This window comes from Aedes albopictus, chromosome 2, assembly GCF_035046485.1.
Source record: "Aedes albopictus strain Foshan chromosome 2, AalbF5, whole genome shotgun sequence".
Classification (NCBI taxonomy): Eukaryota; Metazoa; Arthropoda; class Insecta; order Diptera; family Culicidae; genus Aedes; species Aedes albopictus.
The window spans coordinates 378,663,549-378,680,256 of NC_085137.1; the positions used below are offsets into that span (position 1 = coordinate 378,663,549).

Below are 16,708 nucleotides of genomic sequence, written 5' to 3' on the forward strand. Positions count from 1 at the left end.
ACTTACCTCCGCTTGTGACGTTGTTTGGACAGGTGTCGCTGAAATGGGCGTCCAAGGTGCGACCACCAGAAGGGCCACCGCCGCTGGCCACAGCCAGTGTATCCTACTTCGGTGCATTATTGGGGTGATACAGTTTGCACGTCTGTGTGCTACAGTGCTCTACGACTACCTTGGCCCAAAGGCGGTGACTTAAGGCTAAAAGAGAACTAAAATCGGAGGGTACGGGGCGTTGAAAACGTTGGTCCCACTACAGCAACATTTGATTCTGAAAAGTTGAGAAAAGAAGAGAAAAATTGCGATTATCATGGGTTGTCAATACACAGTCAACCGAAAACAAGGCAATGGCAGCGTGCGCCGAAACGCGGTGCACTATGGGTGAGATATTCAAAATTTGCAATATTATTAAGGAGAATTTTGTTATATCCTGGGAAAATAAAATTTAAACGTAGGAGAGGCAGAAGTCTCTCATGCCCTCTAAGCTACCAAGAAAAAGCATTCAAATCTACCAGGAAGAAGCATTCCAGGCTTCCAGGGAGAAGCCTTCCAAGCTTCCAGGGAGAAGCCTTCCAAGCTTCCAGGGAGAAGCCTTCCAAGCTTCCCGGGGAGAAGTCTTCCAAGCTTCCCGGGGAGAAGCCTTCCAAGCTTCCAGGGAGAAGCCTTCCAAGCTTCCAGGGAGAAGCCTTCCAAGCTTCCAGGGAGAAGCCTTTCAAGCTTCCAGGGAGAAGCCTTTCAAGCTTCCAGGGAGAAGCCTTCCAAGCTTCCAGGGAGAAGCCTTCCAAGCTTCCAGGGAGAAGCCTTCCAAGCTTCCAGGGAGAAGCCTTCCAAGCTTCCAGGGAGAAGCCTTCCAAGCTTTTAGGGAGAAGCCTTCCAAGCTTCCAGGGAGAAGCCTTCCAAGCTTCCAGGGAGAAGCCTTCCAAGCTTCCAGGGAGAAGCCTTCCAAGCTTCCAGGGAGAAGCCTTCCAAGCTTCCAGGGAGAAGCCTTCCAAGCTTCCAGGGAGAAGCCTTCCAAGCTTCCAGGGAGAAGCCTTCCAAGCTTCCAGGGAGAAGCCTTCCAAGCTTCCAGGGAGAAGCCTTCCAAGCTTCCAGGGAGAAGCCTTCCAAGCTTCCAGGGAGAAGCCTTCCAAGCTTCCAGGGAGAAGCCTTCCAAGCTTCCAGGGAGAAGCCGTCCAAGCTTCCAGGAAGAAGCCTTCCAAGCTTCCAGGGAGAAGCCTTCCAAGCTTCCCGTGGACAAGCCTTCCAAGCTTCCCGGGGAGAAGCCTTCCAAGCTTCCCGGGGAGAAGCCTTCCAAGCTTCCCGGGGAGAAGCCTTCCAAGCTTCTCGGGGAGAAGCCTTCCAAGCTTCTCGGGGAGAAGCCTTCCAAGCTTCTCGGGGAGAAGCCTTCCAAGCTTCCCGGGGAGAAGCCTTCCAAGCTTCCCGGGGAGAAGCCTTCCAAGCTTCCCGGGGAGAAGCCTTCCAAGCTTCCCGGGGAGAAGCCTTCCAAGCTTCCCGGGGAGAAGCCTTCCAAGCTTCCCGGGGAGAAGCTTTCCAAGCTTCCAGGGAGAAGCTTTTCAAGCTTCCATGGACTAGCCTCCCTTGTTCTAAGGAAGCATCCTTCTATGTTTCTTAGAAGAAGTTTTCAAAGATTCCTACGGGAAGTCTTTCAAGTTTCCAGGGAGACCCCCATCAAGCTGTCAGAAAGAATCGTTCCTTGTTTCCAGGGAGAAGTCCTGCAAACTTTCAGGAAAGAGCCTTTGAAGCTTTTAGAGAGCTTCTAGTCAAAAGCCTGCCAAAAAAACAATGATTTACATCGCGACTTTAAGATTTCCATTCCATAGCGAACCGACTAAATTTTGCGTGTCAACCGCACTCAGATCGAGCCCAATAATGAGCCAACCCGACAAAATGTGCAATTCAAACCATGTCAAACTATTTATCTACGTTCAATCGACAACAATCAAACGTACGACTCTCTGGATACACAACAGCCTCAATTTAGCATTGAGAACAAACGGCGCAACTCGTAGGTTTTTTACATCATCACTGTCCGATTACCTGGGCGCTGCGCTGGGTGATACGGCTATGGCTGCTGCTGCGCCTATTGCCTAGGTATCGCCACTACTGCACTTATTTCTGACCTTCAATGGCAATTTCGTCGGGTTGACATGTTGGGAAAGATTCCCGCTTTCTGTATGAGTTTTGAACACCTCGAATAAGGCACCAAAAACAGTCGAAGACTCTCTACCGATTGTTTTGCAATTCTGGTGGAGCCAAGCTGCCCGTAGAACTGAGACTGAGTCAAGAAAGGGGTTTGCAAACTCGACCATCATTGCGTGAACGATAAGGTGGTAAATAGACCGATAAGATAGCAAGCGCTTGAGTGTCACCACACCACGGCTTGGAGTGTATGTGCAATGAGTTTTTTGTTGATATTGTTTTAATTCTGATGGTGTTATTGTCGTCATTGATAATGTAGTTCGGTATTTGGGTTGGGTCCGAAAATTCCGTCAAGGTTCACGGCACCAATCACTGACACCGAATAAGAGTTGAACTTGTCGACTGACCTCTGGAAATTCCTGTTTTGAATATGAATTTCTCAACCATTGAACAAAAATCATCCACAGTGAATCATGACTAAAGACTTCCCCCTGTGTGTCGCACAACGTGGATATCTTATCAGATTCCAGAGTTGTAACCATCCACCCCGCACCACCTAAACAAAATTGTAGGTATTTGTACTAGACTAGCACACGAATTAAAATTGTAAACGACGGACGATCACACAAGCCGCATTACTCATCTGCTGGTTGCAGGAAAACAGGAATTGTCTAACATTAGGTACGCGATCGGGGAAATTCAAACCTTCCGGTTATTACAGCAATACGTGATCGCTCGATAATCGCACCGTTGGTCGTTCCAGCAGCCATCAATGATGCACACTATTTAAGTGGAGTAATTGAGCGGTACCTGACCAACGACAGCATCCATCGCGATTCTGTGTCGGTGGTGTGGTTTGTGAGTTGTGTGATTTAGCATTCAATGTAATTAGAGCGTCATAGCCGCTGACATGTGGATAAATGGTGCGGCGTATCAAGTTCAATTACAGTTGCTTTGAAGTTGGCTGGGTGAAGGTCAGTTTTACTATAATGGTTACATTTTGGTTGTTATACTGATATTTGGAGCGGTAAAATTGTTTAAAAGATCAATATTTATGTTTCATTTGAATATGCGATTCATCGTCAATAGATTCTTCAACTACCAAACAAAACATCGACAATGAGACATGAATCTAGCAACCGAAGGCTCTCAGAGTACTTGCATTTATTCGAGCTCAGATAATGTTTTCCTCGGCTCTTATTTGAATATGAAAAAATCGACATCCAATTTTTTTCTCAAATATTTATGGAAGTCCGACTAGAACATTATAACAAAAATATAACATAATCCTAACAAACTGTGGTATTTATAACTCATTGTGATATAATCTTTTCAAAATACTATAACTCAATTATATCACATTATGTTGTTTTATAACTCATTGTAATATAATTTAGTTTCAAGTCCTCGACATTTGAAAAGCAATGTTACAAAATTGTATCAAATTTTGATTGAAACTAGTAATCCTGAGGCTAAAATTCTTATTACATTTTGTTATAATTTCGATATGATGATAACAAAATTGGTTACAAACTTGATAAGACCAGTGTACTTTTTGTTACAATTTTAATTATTTTAAAATTATCCTGAACCAAGTTTATAACATTATAAGTTATAGATAAATATTGTAACACCATAACACAATATTATATAAACTTGATATAATTTTCAAGTCGGGAGATTTTTCGAGCTTCATTGCTGCTGCTGCTTTCAAATGTCCTCGGAGATTGTTTATAAATGTCTCCCAAAACAAAATCCTTTTTGATTTGAAAACTTCATCAAAATTTCCTTTGGTGATAGCTTAAAAACACATAATTATGTGGATGACTCACTGAATTCGTCTCAAAAGTTAATTTTTGGAAGTACCTAGATATATTTTCCACTAGGAAATTAACTACATTTTATTGGAAATGTTTCAAGATATTTTGAAGAAGAATTGTATAAGAAACCACATTCCATATTAGTCCATAAAATTTGTCAAAACCTTTTCATGATTTCTCTTGGAAAATATTTCTTTTAAACCCTACCAAAAAAAATATGGATGAGGTGGGTCAAAAGTGTGTATCAGATTTAAACTTTTATCCCACCGTTGGGGAAAAGAACGAATCAAGTGTAAGGGGAAGTACGCTGATTGATTCCTACTGGAACACAGCCTTCTCGCGACTTGAGCAAATGTGGTCTACAGTACACAGTAGACGGGACCGGAAGCGGAACTAGTTAGCGCAGCTTGGATCATAACGTCTAGCTATAGCTGGCAACGAATGAATATGAACTAACGTCTGATCGACAAATATGTTAACATTCCGCTGCATTTCCACTTAAACTTTCAAACCATACCCTCCAAAAAATCTCTGTAAGAAACTTTAAGGTGTCTTACTGCATCACTAAGTTTTCGAACGAATCATTGACTTTTTTCTTTTCAATGATTGTTTGCCTCGCATTTTTGAAGTGATAAAAAAATGCCAATGCTGCAGCAACGCAGCAGAAAAAGTATCATCGCAATCACTGCGAGTGAGCATATAGGATGATACTTTTTCATACGAATATTCGCTTTGATGGCAGAGAATTATCACTTTGAAATTTTAAAGCTCATATCCAACATGGCTGCCGATGCTGATGATGCCGTAAAAAGCCTTAAGGAAATTTTTGGGAAATTCCCAGATATCCGATTACTCGAGGAATGACGAAAAAACAGGTGACAACGCAGAAAAAATCTGCAAACTTTTTGCAACTTTTTTCCAAGAAGTTTATACCACTTTTTCGGAAGAAGATCGAGAGCGTGAATACTTTTCATTCATTCCAGAATATTCAAGAGACATTCGCGTTGATCAAGTTAAAGTACATGAAGTTACAGACGCTCTCAACAATTTAGATGCCTCTAAAGGACCTGGACCTGACGGGATCCCACCTTTATTTTTGAAGTCTTTGTCAATGGAATTGACGGCGCCATTATTTTGGCTTTTCAACACTTCACTTAAAACAGGTAATTTTCCATCAACATGGAAAAAGTCTTTCTTAATACCCATATTCAAAAGCGGCAAGAAATCTGACGTGCGTAACTACCGAGGTATCGCTATTATTTCATGCATTCCCAAATTGTTCGAAGCAATAATTAATGGAAATTTATTTCAGCAAATCAAAAACAGGATAACTCATAATCAACATGGCTTCTTCAAAGGGCGTTCTACCAGTACAAATCTGGTGGAATTCATTAACTACTCATTGAATGCCATAAATAATGGGAACTACGTAGAGGCTATCTATACAGATTTCAGTAAAGCTTTTGACCGTATCGATATACCCATGCTACTCTTTAAATTGGAAAAAATAGGGTTCGAACCAGGTCTTCTTAAATGGGTTGAATCATACCTCACGAATCGTCAACAAATAGTTAAATTCAAAAGTGCTAAATCAAGTCCAATACATGTAACTTCAGGAGTTCCTCAAGGATCTCATTTAGGCCCACTTTTGTTTATCTTGTATGTCAATGATGTTTTTTTATACTTAGTAAGACTAATATTCTCATATATGCTGACGACATGAAACTGTTCTTCGAAATAAGAAACAATGAAGATTTTAGGTTATTCCAAAATGAAATAAATGTATTTTACACATGGTGTCAGAAAAGCCTATTGAAGCTTCATGTAAAAAAATGTAACTCCATTTCCATTAGCAGGAAGTTAAACACGCCAAACACAACAGTTTTGTTGGGAGGTCAACCAGTACAAAAATGTGAAAAAATAAGAGACCTTGGTGTACTAGTAGATTCTAAAGTGACATTTATAGATCACTATAATACAATCATTAACAAGGCCAATAAGATGCTTGGGTTCATAAAACGTTTTAGTTACAATTTCCACGACCCATACACAATTAAAACATTATATATTTCCTATGTTCGTTCAATACTAGAATATTGTTGTATAGTATGGTCGCCATTTTCAGATAATCACGTCAGCCGAATAGAATCTGTTCAAAAACAGTTTTTATTATTCGCTCTTCGCAAACTAGGTTGGAGATGTGGGCAGCCTCTGCCACCTTATGAAGCACGGTGCAAGCTGTTGGATATCCAAACATTAAAAGAACGTCGAAAATTCGCCATGATTTCATTTATAAATGACGTCGTATCCAACCGAGTTGATTCACAGGAAATTTTATCAAAATTGAATTTTTATGCACCTACTCGTCAATTACGGAATCGCAGCATTTTTTCTACTAATCACTATCGTACTAATTATGCCATGTTTGGACCTATAAATCAAATGATGAGGTTATATAATGAACAATGTGAGTCCATTGACTTCGGTATGTCGAAAGCTAAGCTTAAGAGACAATTGAATGTAATTCGTTACTAAAAAATAATGTTAGGTTAAGAAAACATAGTTGTAACAAATGGTCTACATATGATTGACGACGAATAAATAAATAAATAAATAAATAAAAAAGTAATTTCAAGGCATTTCTGAAGGTATCCCGTAAGTAGTTTCTGCAAAACCTTCTACAGGAGCTCCGGATAAATCCTTTCAGTTATTTTTTTTTCAAAGAAACCTTATTGCAATATCTGAAAAAAAAACCCTTGACACATCCCTGAATGAGTTCCTGCAGCAATTTCTAAAAAACTCATTGAAGGAAATCCTATTGAAAACATTGAAAAAATTCTGTTAGGATATCAGATAAAATTCCTGAAAAAATCCACAGAGAAATTCCCGACAAAAGCACTGGAGGAAAATCTGGAGTAATTCCAGAACGAATCACAGCAAGGTGGGATTTTGAGAGAAATACAAATAGATTTTCGCAAAAGGAATACCTAGACCAATCCCTGGAAAAATTCCAAGAGGAACTCCCGGGAAATCCATTAAGTCCTATAGGGAAATCTAATGAAGAAATCCTGAAGAAATCTCTATATTAATTCCTATATGAGTAATTCCTGGAAAAATAATTAAAGGCATTCATAAAGAAATATTTTATTAAATTCCTGAAGGAATCCTAACAAAAATTCCTTATAAAAGCCCTAGAAAATTTTGTAGAATAATTCATGGATTAATCCATGGAGTAATTCTTGGAGGGATTATGAAGAAATATCCACTAAAATGTCTGGATACATCCACAGTGAAGTTTCTGTAGAATTTACTGTATAAAGTGCTGCAGGAATACCAGCAAAAATTTCTGGAGGAATCATTGGGGTATCACAGAAATATCTGAAAGCATTCTTATTGAAATTTCCAGTGAAGTTCGTAAAGCAACGCCAACAGAAACTCCTTGAATAATCACAGCAGAAATTTCTGGAAAAATTCCAGAAGGATTTCATGAAATACTCCCTCAGGAAATCCCTAGAGATATTCTAGGATCAATTGTTGGAGAAATTCTTAGAGAAATCCTTGGTTACATTACAGCAAGAATTTCTGGAGGAATCCCAGCAGGAGTTCCTAAAGGAATCCCAAGAAAATGAAAAATACTTATCGTAGAGCTTCTTGTATAACTATCAATTACATTTATTTAAAAATTCTCTTACTTGCAATTTTGAACAATGATTTTAAAATTCTGGAACACTAGGATAATTATCAACGACATGCACTACACTAGTCGTGGTCTATAATTACCATAGTGTTCAATTAGTGTGGCCATGCGGTTAGCGGCGTCAGTCGTTTAGGCGTATTGTGACGGCCACGGAGTGAGGATTCGATTCCCGCTCTAGTCAGAGGAAACTTTTCGTCAAAACGAAAAATTCTCCACTGGTCCACTGGGTGTTCTGTGTTCTCCGTTGCCTAATGTTTAGCGATTGTTCAGTCTGTGCAACCTATGGTTGAAGACGGTGTACGTCCAATTTCTTTAGAGCAATTTCTATATTTTATATTTAAATGTACCACCAAGGCGCCATTCACCGTGTGCCTTCGAATATTTTTTTTATTATTTCCATATTATGATTGAATCATATGACAATTTCCCTTCAATTTCACCAATACAATACGGTATTGGTGAAATTGAAGGGAAATTGTCATATCATTCAATCATAATATGGAAATAATGAAAAAATATTCGAAGGCACATGGTGAATGGAGCCCCCACGGTAAATGGCACCTTGACGGTAATTAATAGGTACACAAGAAGTTCCTTCTCAAAAGTCTAGGAATAGCTTATGTTAGGACTACGAGGAACGGTTGACATCATAGGAAATCATGTATTATATGTAGTTCTACCGTTATAGTTACCCCTTGAAAAAGGCCTTATTAAAAAACCCGAAACGTCGGGAAAAGCGAAACTAGCCGTTTCGATTTACCCAAGACATATTTCAGCCGTACTCATCCAGCACAAGATCAGAATCAAAAATCGGGTGACAAAATCGGGTTTAAAAAAACTGACATCATCGGAGGCTAACAAAATCGGGTCACCATAGTATATTTCCAAAATCGGGTTTCATACACATGTGGAAAGATCAAGGTATCTTTTTATTTCTTTTCACTGATACAAAATGTTTTTTTTTTTAGTTTTGTAGAAATCATTTTGTTTTCAATATCCAATTTCAATTTCAATTCAATGTTCTTACAGTTTTCTTTTTTTACCTCATTTATTCAATTTGGTAAACTAAAAGTACTTTTTTAGAATTCCTAGTAATCTTTTAGAGTTTTTTTTAACTTTTTGACATGTAAAGTTGACTTAAGCTCTACACAAAAATTGTATTTATAACTTTTAACACGAACTTCCACTCGATTATGTTCAAAACAAAATATTTATAAATCTTTTGAAAATTTCACTCGGGTTTTCAAATAGTATTCAAGTATAAATTCAAACACGCTTTTTTCATAACAAAGACGTCATCATATATTTGATTAATTCTGCCAGAAGTCTCTTCTTCAATTGTTTCCATGAAACATGTTAGTTTGTAATAAACCTGGGACACATGCGACCTATTCAAATCCAACTATAGCATTCAGTATTTAGTTTTGTTTAAAGATAAACTAACTAGAAGAAACATGCTTCAAAAAACCTCAGATCTAGTGGGAGATTTTCCACTTCAAGGCATATGAATAATTTAGCAAAATAAAAAAAAAATGTTTTATTTATTAAACTTTTTAATATTCTAAAAGCTTTCGCATTGCTTCAGGAAATTTTTTCTGGAAGATTTCCACCTGTAAACCTGGATAAAAAAAGTGAGAATTAATGAAGAAACTCTTGATGTTTTTTTTTTGGATCATTTTTAAGAGAAATCCTGAAGAAATTTTATCATCATTCACATAATAAATGACAGTTATGGCTTCTGGAGAATTTCATGCACGTGAGGGATTGAAAGGGTAGAATTTTTTCACCCTTCTTTTTCTCTCAAATACTGAAAATTCATGAAAAGGGATTGATCAAATTCCTAAATTTTCAGACTAGGTACACTGTGGTGCATAATTGATCGGACAAATACATTCATACAAAATGGCCAAGTTTTTGATGCTGTAACTATGGTTTGCGTTCATGGATTGAGCTCAATTTTTGACACGGAACTACTACAGGGTGCGACAGGAAAAATGCGAAAAGTGCAAGGCGCCATTACAATATGGCATGTATATCACTATTTTTTAATGACAGTGTTTCAGTCAACGTCTATATTCTAGCACTACAAAATAAAAATTAAGATATTTGATTTTGAACATGTGATAATATAAGCCAAAAAAGTTGGTATCAATAAACTGCGCGCCCAATGGTCCTATGACAAAATGACTATAATAGTAAAAAAATAGCTTCAATTCGATGAAAAACCAGGCCATACTAGTCCAGAGCCATGTAGTTTCACATACCAGATGAAATAAACACATAACACCGATTGATTTGAGTTTTTGCGTTGAATTAGATACTGTACGTGCCTAACTCTATAAAAAAAAATCAAATCAATGGGTCTGAAATTGACTTAGTAATAGCGGCAAGTGCCCAAAATAGGTGCACCTGCCCAAATGGTACAAGACCCTATATATGATTATATTGTAGAGAAAATTTAAAATTTTGTTTTATCAACTATGAAATTTAGCTGCCTGTGTACTTTTCAGTGGTTTGAAAATTTTGATTGTCTTCTGCTGCAGGCGCCGTCTTGTGAAGGTTTGTGACCAAAAAGATATTTTTTTTTCAGAAAATTGGCCTGTTAGAGATTATGGAACGTTGAAACATAGATTGGTTAACGTCAAATGGACAAAAATGAGGTTTGTAGTTGAAAAACACTTTCTCATTTTTCCTGCCGCATACTGTAATATGCTGAATTTTACGTATACGAAGTACAGAAAGTTTTCGTTCACATGTTTGGACGTGGCAAGGCGTTCAAAATGTGCAAAAGTGATCGGACAGCGGTACCCCTTTGATTTACACGCGTGCCGCTGTCCAATCACTTGTACATTTTGAACGCCTTTTTTTACTCAATCATTTATTTAAGGCTCATGCGCCAACAAGCATAACAGAGCCGAATTCAGTTAAAACTATTTACAATTTCATGTTTTTGTCTTATAAACTATGTTAGTTATGGGGAACCGAAAAACTCGCGGTTTGGTCGAGGTTAGGGGGAACAAAAATATTTGAGAAAAGGATAGGGTGATGGGGCTTTTCGTTGACACGTAACAGCATGGTGTGGCGTACTGCTGCTGGTCAAGCGTAGAGTGGACAAACAACCTGTAACGATACAAACAGACGATTTTCGAAAGGACACGAGGTGGACAAGTGGAGCAACAAGACTGGGATATCATACGAAGCTTGCTTCAAGATGTCGTACACAAGCTTCATATACTCAAGATCAAGTTTACCCAACACATCTCTGATGTCTTCCTTTTCTGGTTTCCCTCGGGCCCTGAGGGATGCACATAACTCGGATCTGACAATACCGTATTCGGGGCATTCCCACACAACATGGTTGATATCTTGATAGCCTGCACCACAGATACAACGATTGCTATCTGTGAGCCCTATTCGATAGAAATGCGAGCTCAGAGAGTAGTGATTGGACATAAGTCGACACATTATCTTATTTTGAACGCCTTGCCACGCCCAAACCTGTGAACGAAAACATTTGTTACTTCGTACACGTAAAATTCAGCATATCGGGGGTAGCTCTGTATCAAAAATCGAGCTCAATCCTTCAACGCAAACCAAAGTTACGGTATCCAAAACTTGGCCATTTTGTATGAAAATCGACGTTTGTCCGATCAATGAATCACCAATAGATAAAAAAATACATATTGGAAAAATATCAACAGAAGTTCCTAGAAAAAATAAACACTCTTCGAAGCATTTCGTTAGACGTTGAAAATCTAGGGTGCTGCTTTTTTGGTGAAAAATATACCGGCATTTTTCAGGATTAATGAGACAAGAGACTTGAAAATTTTAATTCTTTGAAGATTTTCAAGAAATGCTTAGGGAAAAGTCTTAAAATATCAGTATCAGTATTTTTATTTCACAAACATTTCGTTTTCCTTGGTAGGTAATAATTTTTGTGCATGATTCCAGAAGGATTATCGAAATACTTGGCTATTTTGACAGTGTAAACAATGCAATGATCAAAATTTTATCTCCATACAATTTACTAAGGTAAGGTACTTTACAGCTTGCAAGCCGATTTTGCAATAAAATTAGATTTTCCATGATTTTTGAGAGAATTAAAAAGTGTTCTCCAAATGTATTTTTTTCAACAGTGTGGGTAAGACGGACCCGAAGGTGGGTAAGATGGACATGTTTGGAAATTAGCTAGTAAGCCATTAATTGTGTTAAATGATGTTTATTGCCGTTTATATTCGGTAGATCTATCATGAGTAGAATAGAAATTTGGCTTTGACTTTCTTAGCGAAACGTGTTTTTACAAATTAAAACCAATTTTGTAAATGGAAACCTTCATACACTGATAAACGCCTAACAGTAAGTAATGCTCTGGTAATTTTAAGAAGTTTAAACTGTTCTAACAAAAATCTAATATAATGAATTTCTAAACAAAACAAATCAATATGCTTTACACAGCTTCCACAATCATTTTTGTTTTCCATAGATTTCAGGGCCCATATAGCCGAGGCGGTAAACGCACGGGTATTCAGCATGACCATGCTGAGGGTGACGGGTTCGATTCCCGGTCGGTCCAGGATCTTTTCGTAAAGGAAATTTCCTTGACTTCCTTGGGCATAGAGTATCTTCGTGCCTGCCACACGATTTACACATGCAAAATGGTCATTGGCAGAGGAAGCTCTCAGTTAATAACTGTGGAAGTGCTCATAGAACACTAAGCTGAGAAGCAGGCTTTGTCCCAATGAGGACGTTACGCCAAGAAGAGAGAGAGAGAGATTTCAGTCTGTGATTAATATGTGAGTTTCAATATGTTTCTCATGGCACTACCAAAAAACCCCAACACCACAGACAAACAGACGTAACACTAGAACGATTTTCATGGCAATCCATCGCCCAGTTCACACTACCATCACCTGGTGGAAAAGTAGCACGAATCACTGTGTTGTGCAATATCGTCAACAGAAGGCGCTAGTGCGAAACGTCAAACGCATAGAAAAACGATGCGCGCGCCTCTGGCTGTGAAAGCCACAACTATGAAAATTTGAAATGATCGTTAAAAGCGTGGTCGATAGAAATGTCGCTGGTGTTACGTCTGTTTGTCTGTGCCAACACTGTCCGTCTTACTCACCCTCAAGGCGGACCGCCTTACCCCGACATAACGCAAAATATTCATTCCACCGCCGTTCTCCATAATCCGTGAAATTTACCTGAATCTGGATGTGTATAGGACGAAACAGTTTAAAACAACTGGGAATCTCAAAGTACTATGCGAAAACATAGCAATATAATGTTGAAAAAGCTTATTTATTGCCGCCCCAAAGTTAGATCCCATCACAAAAGCGTGTAGCCAGGTAAATAATTGTTTATTATTTGCACTTTTGGCATATGTATTATTTCATGGAATGTATACATGATATGCTTAATTTTGGTAATAGTTCTTCAATATTTAATCAGCATATATTCATACATTCTTCTTCACTTCTTCTATCTGCCTCGACGTTCCAACTGAAATATGGCCAGCCACTCTTCAGCCTAGTGTTTTTTTTTTATTTTTCACAGTTATTAATTGAAGGTTATTCGTTGCCCAACATTTCATAAATGTGTATTGTATATTGAGAAACAAACACAATAAAACACTATGCTGAGGAAATCGCGAAAATTTCCCCGACTGGAACGGGAATCGAAACCGCCGTCTCTGGATTGGAGATCTAGATTTGATTTGACCCACTTCCTCTACTCTGAATTGACTTGGTTGCTATAAGGCCAACATCTTAGGCACCCTCGTCTTGTTGTTCCACTTGTCCACCACGTATCCCTATGAAAATCGTTTGTTCGTATCGTTACAGGTTGTTCGTCCACTCTACGTTTGACCAGCAGCAATACGCCACACAGTCTTTCAATAATCCCAAATGCCAGAATCGTTTCGGATCATGATTTTTTCCAATCTCAGCGTGCGGGATTTGTTCATGGGATTCAATCCCATGATTGAATCCCTACGTTTGAGTGCAGTGAATTAGACGGAATGTGAAATGCAAAATGACGCAAATGTCGGCAGAACATATCACATATAACCAAACATATTTGATCATGAATCCAATATGAAGTTCTGCTTAGATTTCTGCCGCATTTTAATTTGTGTGGGAGGATCCATCTTTTCTAGCAGCCGTAGCTCTGATGGGCTCCGATGTGAGAACCATTGGCTCATGTTTTTTTTTAATTCAAGGAAGTTGGGAAAACTGTATGATCAGGAAAAATCTCCAGGGCGCCATCCAAAAAAACACCTTTGGCAAAGGCTGGCTATGGAATTTAGTGATTTTGCGCTGTCTTTGAAGGAAATGTCAATGCAGAGCCCGTGTCTTCCAGTTTATTGGGTAGGTTAATCGAAAAAAAACCTTTCATCCTAGATCGATTGTTTCATCACCTCACAACGACTAATATGGATAGTTCTATTGGAATCGTTTCCGTGATAGAACTCGTAATCTTTAAGTAAATCACAGAGACCATTCTCCTGCGATGATCGCTGAAGCAATTTGCTTCGCGTGTAATCTGTCAATCACTATTTTGTCCTGATCACTCACCAACATATCTAAGGCAACGATGGCAACACGATGCTTTTTCACTGTTGTGGGAATCAATCAAGGATTGAATCATGGGATTGAATCCTCCCATACATGAGCCAAGATTCAATGCATGCCTGGATCGAAACAAAAAGAGCGCGTTGAACTGCATGCTCCAGTGGTTTTGAATCTTGGCAGCTCTAGGAGTGAGATTTTTTGAAGACTGCGCCACAACATGCTGCCAAGTGTCAACGAAAAGCCCCCATCATCCTATCATTTCCTCAAATATTTTTGTTCCCCCTAACCTCGACAAAACCACGAGTTTTACGGTTCTCCAAAACTAACATAGGTAGTTTATAATTCAAAAACATTAAATTGTAAAAAGTTTTGACTGAATTTGGCCCCGTTATGCCTGTGGCGCATGAGCCTAAAATAAATGATTAAGTAAAAAAACAACTAGCATTTTATGCTATAGAGAAATACCTGTTACCGATAATAGCTAGAATTCCATATGTATTTCCAATATAACATTACATGGAGGATTTACTGTATTTACCTACTACATGCTGCAATGCAAGTATACGTATAGTAAGTAAATACAGTAAATTATGTCCAATGCATCACCTTGCCCAACAGATTCAGTATCCAACAAGATGTCTCGTGTGCAAGATCAAAACCACCCACGTGACAATGTTTCTCCGCTCTCTTCGGCAACAATTAGAGCTCATCAAAGAGTACGGCGACGACGATTACCACGGTTGGGGAATACTTATACGACTAAAATAACCCAGGCAGTCGGGTGTCTATGTCCTCGGTGGAGGTCAATCTTCTCAAATTTGCATTAAGTATATTTTTGCACTCACATGGAAGCAGCTGAACCGAAGATGTGTGGCGTCTTTTCTCAGAATGCTGCGCTACCTTCTCTTGATCGGCGTGTTTGATGAGACTGAGGGCCTCTCCGGTAAGGGAACGCCACCGCCGCACCGTCCGACTGAAGATGACAGCAGTCAATAAATAATCCGCACACTGTCTCAGTTGATGCTAGACAAAGAATCGCAGCTAAATGTCTATGGAATAACACTTGCCGGTAGTTTGCACCGCGTTTCAAATGCAGAAAAAGAGAAGTCTCTAAAAAGCATTGACTCGTGTTGATACTTTGCCGGAATAAATTACTGGGAGCGTTGATTTTCTGTTGAAAAATTATCTTCACGTTTCGCAGCGTTGATCGATTGGCTTTACTCAGTTTGCATAAGGTTCACAAGACGTTGCAAATATTATTCTAACAGCTGTGTGCATGTGTGTGTTTGCGCTGATAAATGACTGATTATTGACAGCTTCAATCAGCGGCGAACCCAACCCGTACTGCCTTAGGTAACTCACGGTAGTTATCTTCCGCATTTCGTTTAGGAACTACCGATCTGGCATTGCGCAAATCAACCGAATCCTTGTCTAACGCATGGCCACCGCAGTTTACTATTCCGATCATCTCCAAACCAAGACCAAAAGGGAGAACACGCAGCGCGGTTTCAAAGACCTTTGCGGCTCTTGATTCCGACCGTGGGCGATGTCCATCGGAGACTCACCGGCTTAGACAGGCTGAAGACCGAAGACGCAAATATGTCTGTTTTGCTGCTGTCAATTGGCAAAGTCGAATGGGGAGGTTCGCATAAATAAGCCCAGATCGGCCATTCCGGGCACGTCGCACAAACCGGTCGCTGTGACGGCGGCTAAGATGGTGACGATCATGCCACTAGCATGGAAATAAAGGAATTGTGTACGCAAAACTCCACCCCATCCTGAATTCGTTATTCATATCATCCAAATTCTGATCGGTGCTGCGGTGGTTGATGACCGATCGCGCCGCAAGTAAGTAGCGCGATTCGCGCTTCTAGATGACCATATTTCGGCAGCAAAGTTTTCGTCTTGATTTGGATAAACGGGATGCGCGTCAAACGTTTTGCGAAAAAGTGCGATCGATCTGGCAGTGTTCTGATTTGAAAAATGGTACGAAGGAGTGAACAGTGATCAATGTTTCAAGTATCAAAAATGAGGGAAATAACTGGGATGTTCCGTTCCTGAATACCCCATGTAAAACTCTTTTGAAACATCAGAAGAACTGACGCAGCCGATGTTTGGCCAACAATGCTCATGTTATACGCGAAGCAAACAAATTGACCGTGTTTCGTAAAAGCCTTACCGCGTTGTTGTACTTTTTGCAACTATCTTCGAACAAAATGAAATATGTCGATTTCAATCAGCTTTGCAAGACTTCTGGAAAATTAGTCGTAGGACTTTAAGCAATCGAAGAAGCATTAAGTGTGGAAATAACAGATATTAAAAAAGGGCATTGTAATTGCTTTCTCCAACCATTAAATCAACCTTTTCGATTTATGTCCTATGATGGCAACACTGTACCCCGGTAGTAAGCTTGGTGGTAGCTGTTCCGCTACCACCCTGTCGAATCTCTATAAAAATCGGGTGATAATTCACGGGGGTGATATTCC

At 39.2% G+C, this 16,708-nt stretch overlaps 1 protein-coding gene across 11 annotated transcripts in view; it reads right to left on the reverse strand.

Moving 5' to 3' along the window:
* The window catches only part of LOC109425677 (matrix metalloproteinase-14), a 150,839-nt gene that overhangs the window by 115,524 nt on the left and 18,607 nt on the right, over positions 1–16,708 (reverse strand). For 10 of the 11 annotated variants that reach the window (XR_009997929.1, XR_009997928.1, XR_009997927.1 and 7 more), the window contains one exon: positions 7–265. Coding sequence is in view for 8 of the 11 variants with exons in the window: in XM_062853036.1 (XP_062709020.1) it covers positions 7–117 (111 nt within the window). In the remaining 3 variants the exon portion in view is untranslated. Of the gene's footprint in view, positions 1–6; positions 266–2,031; positions 2,275–16,708 lie in introns of those variants that run through there. The other variant, XM_029878840.2, reaches the window with a different exon arrangement.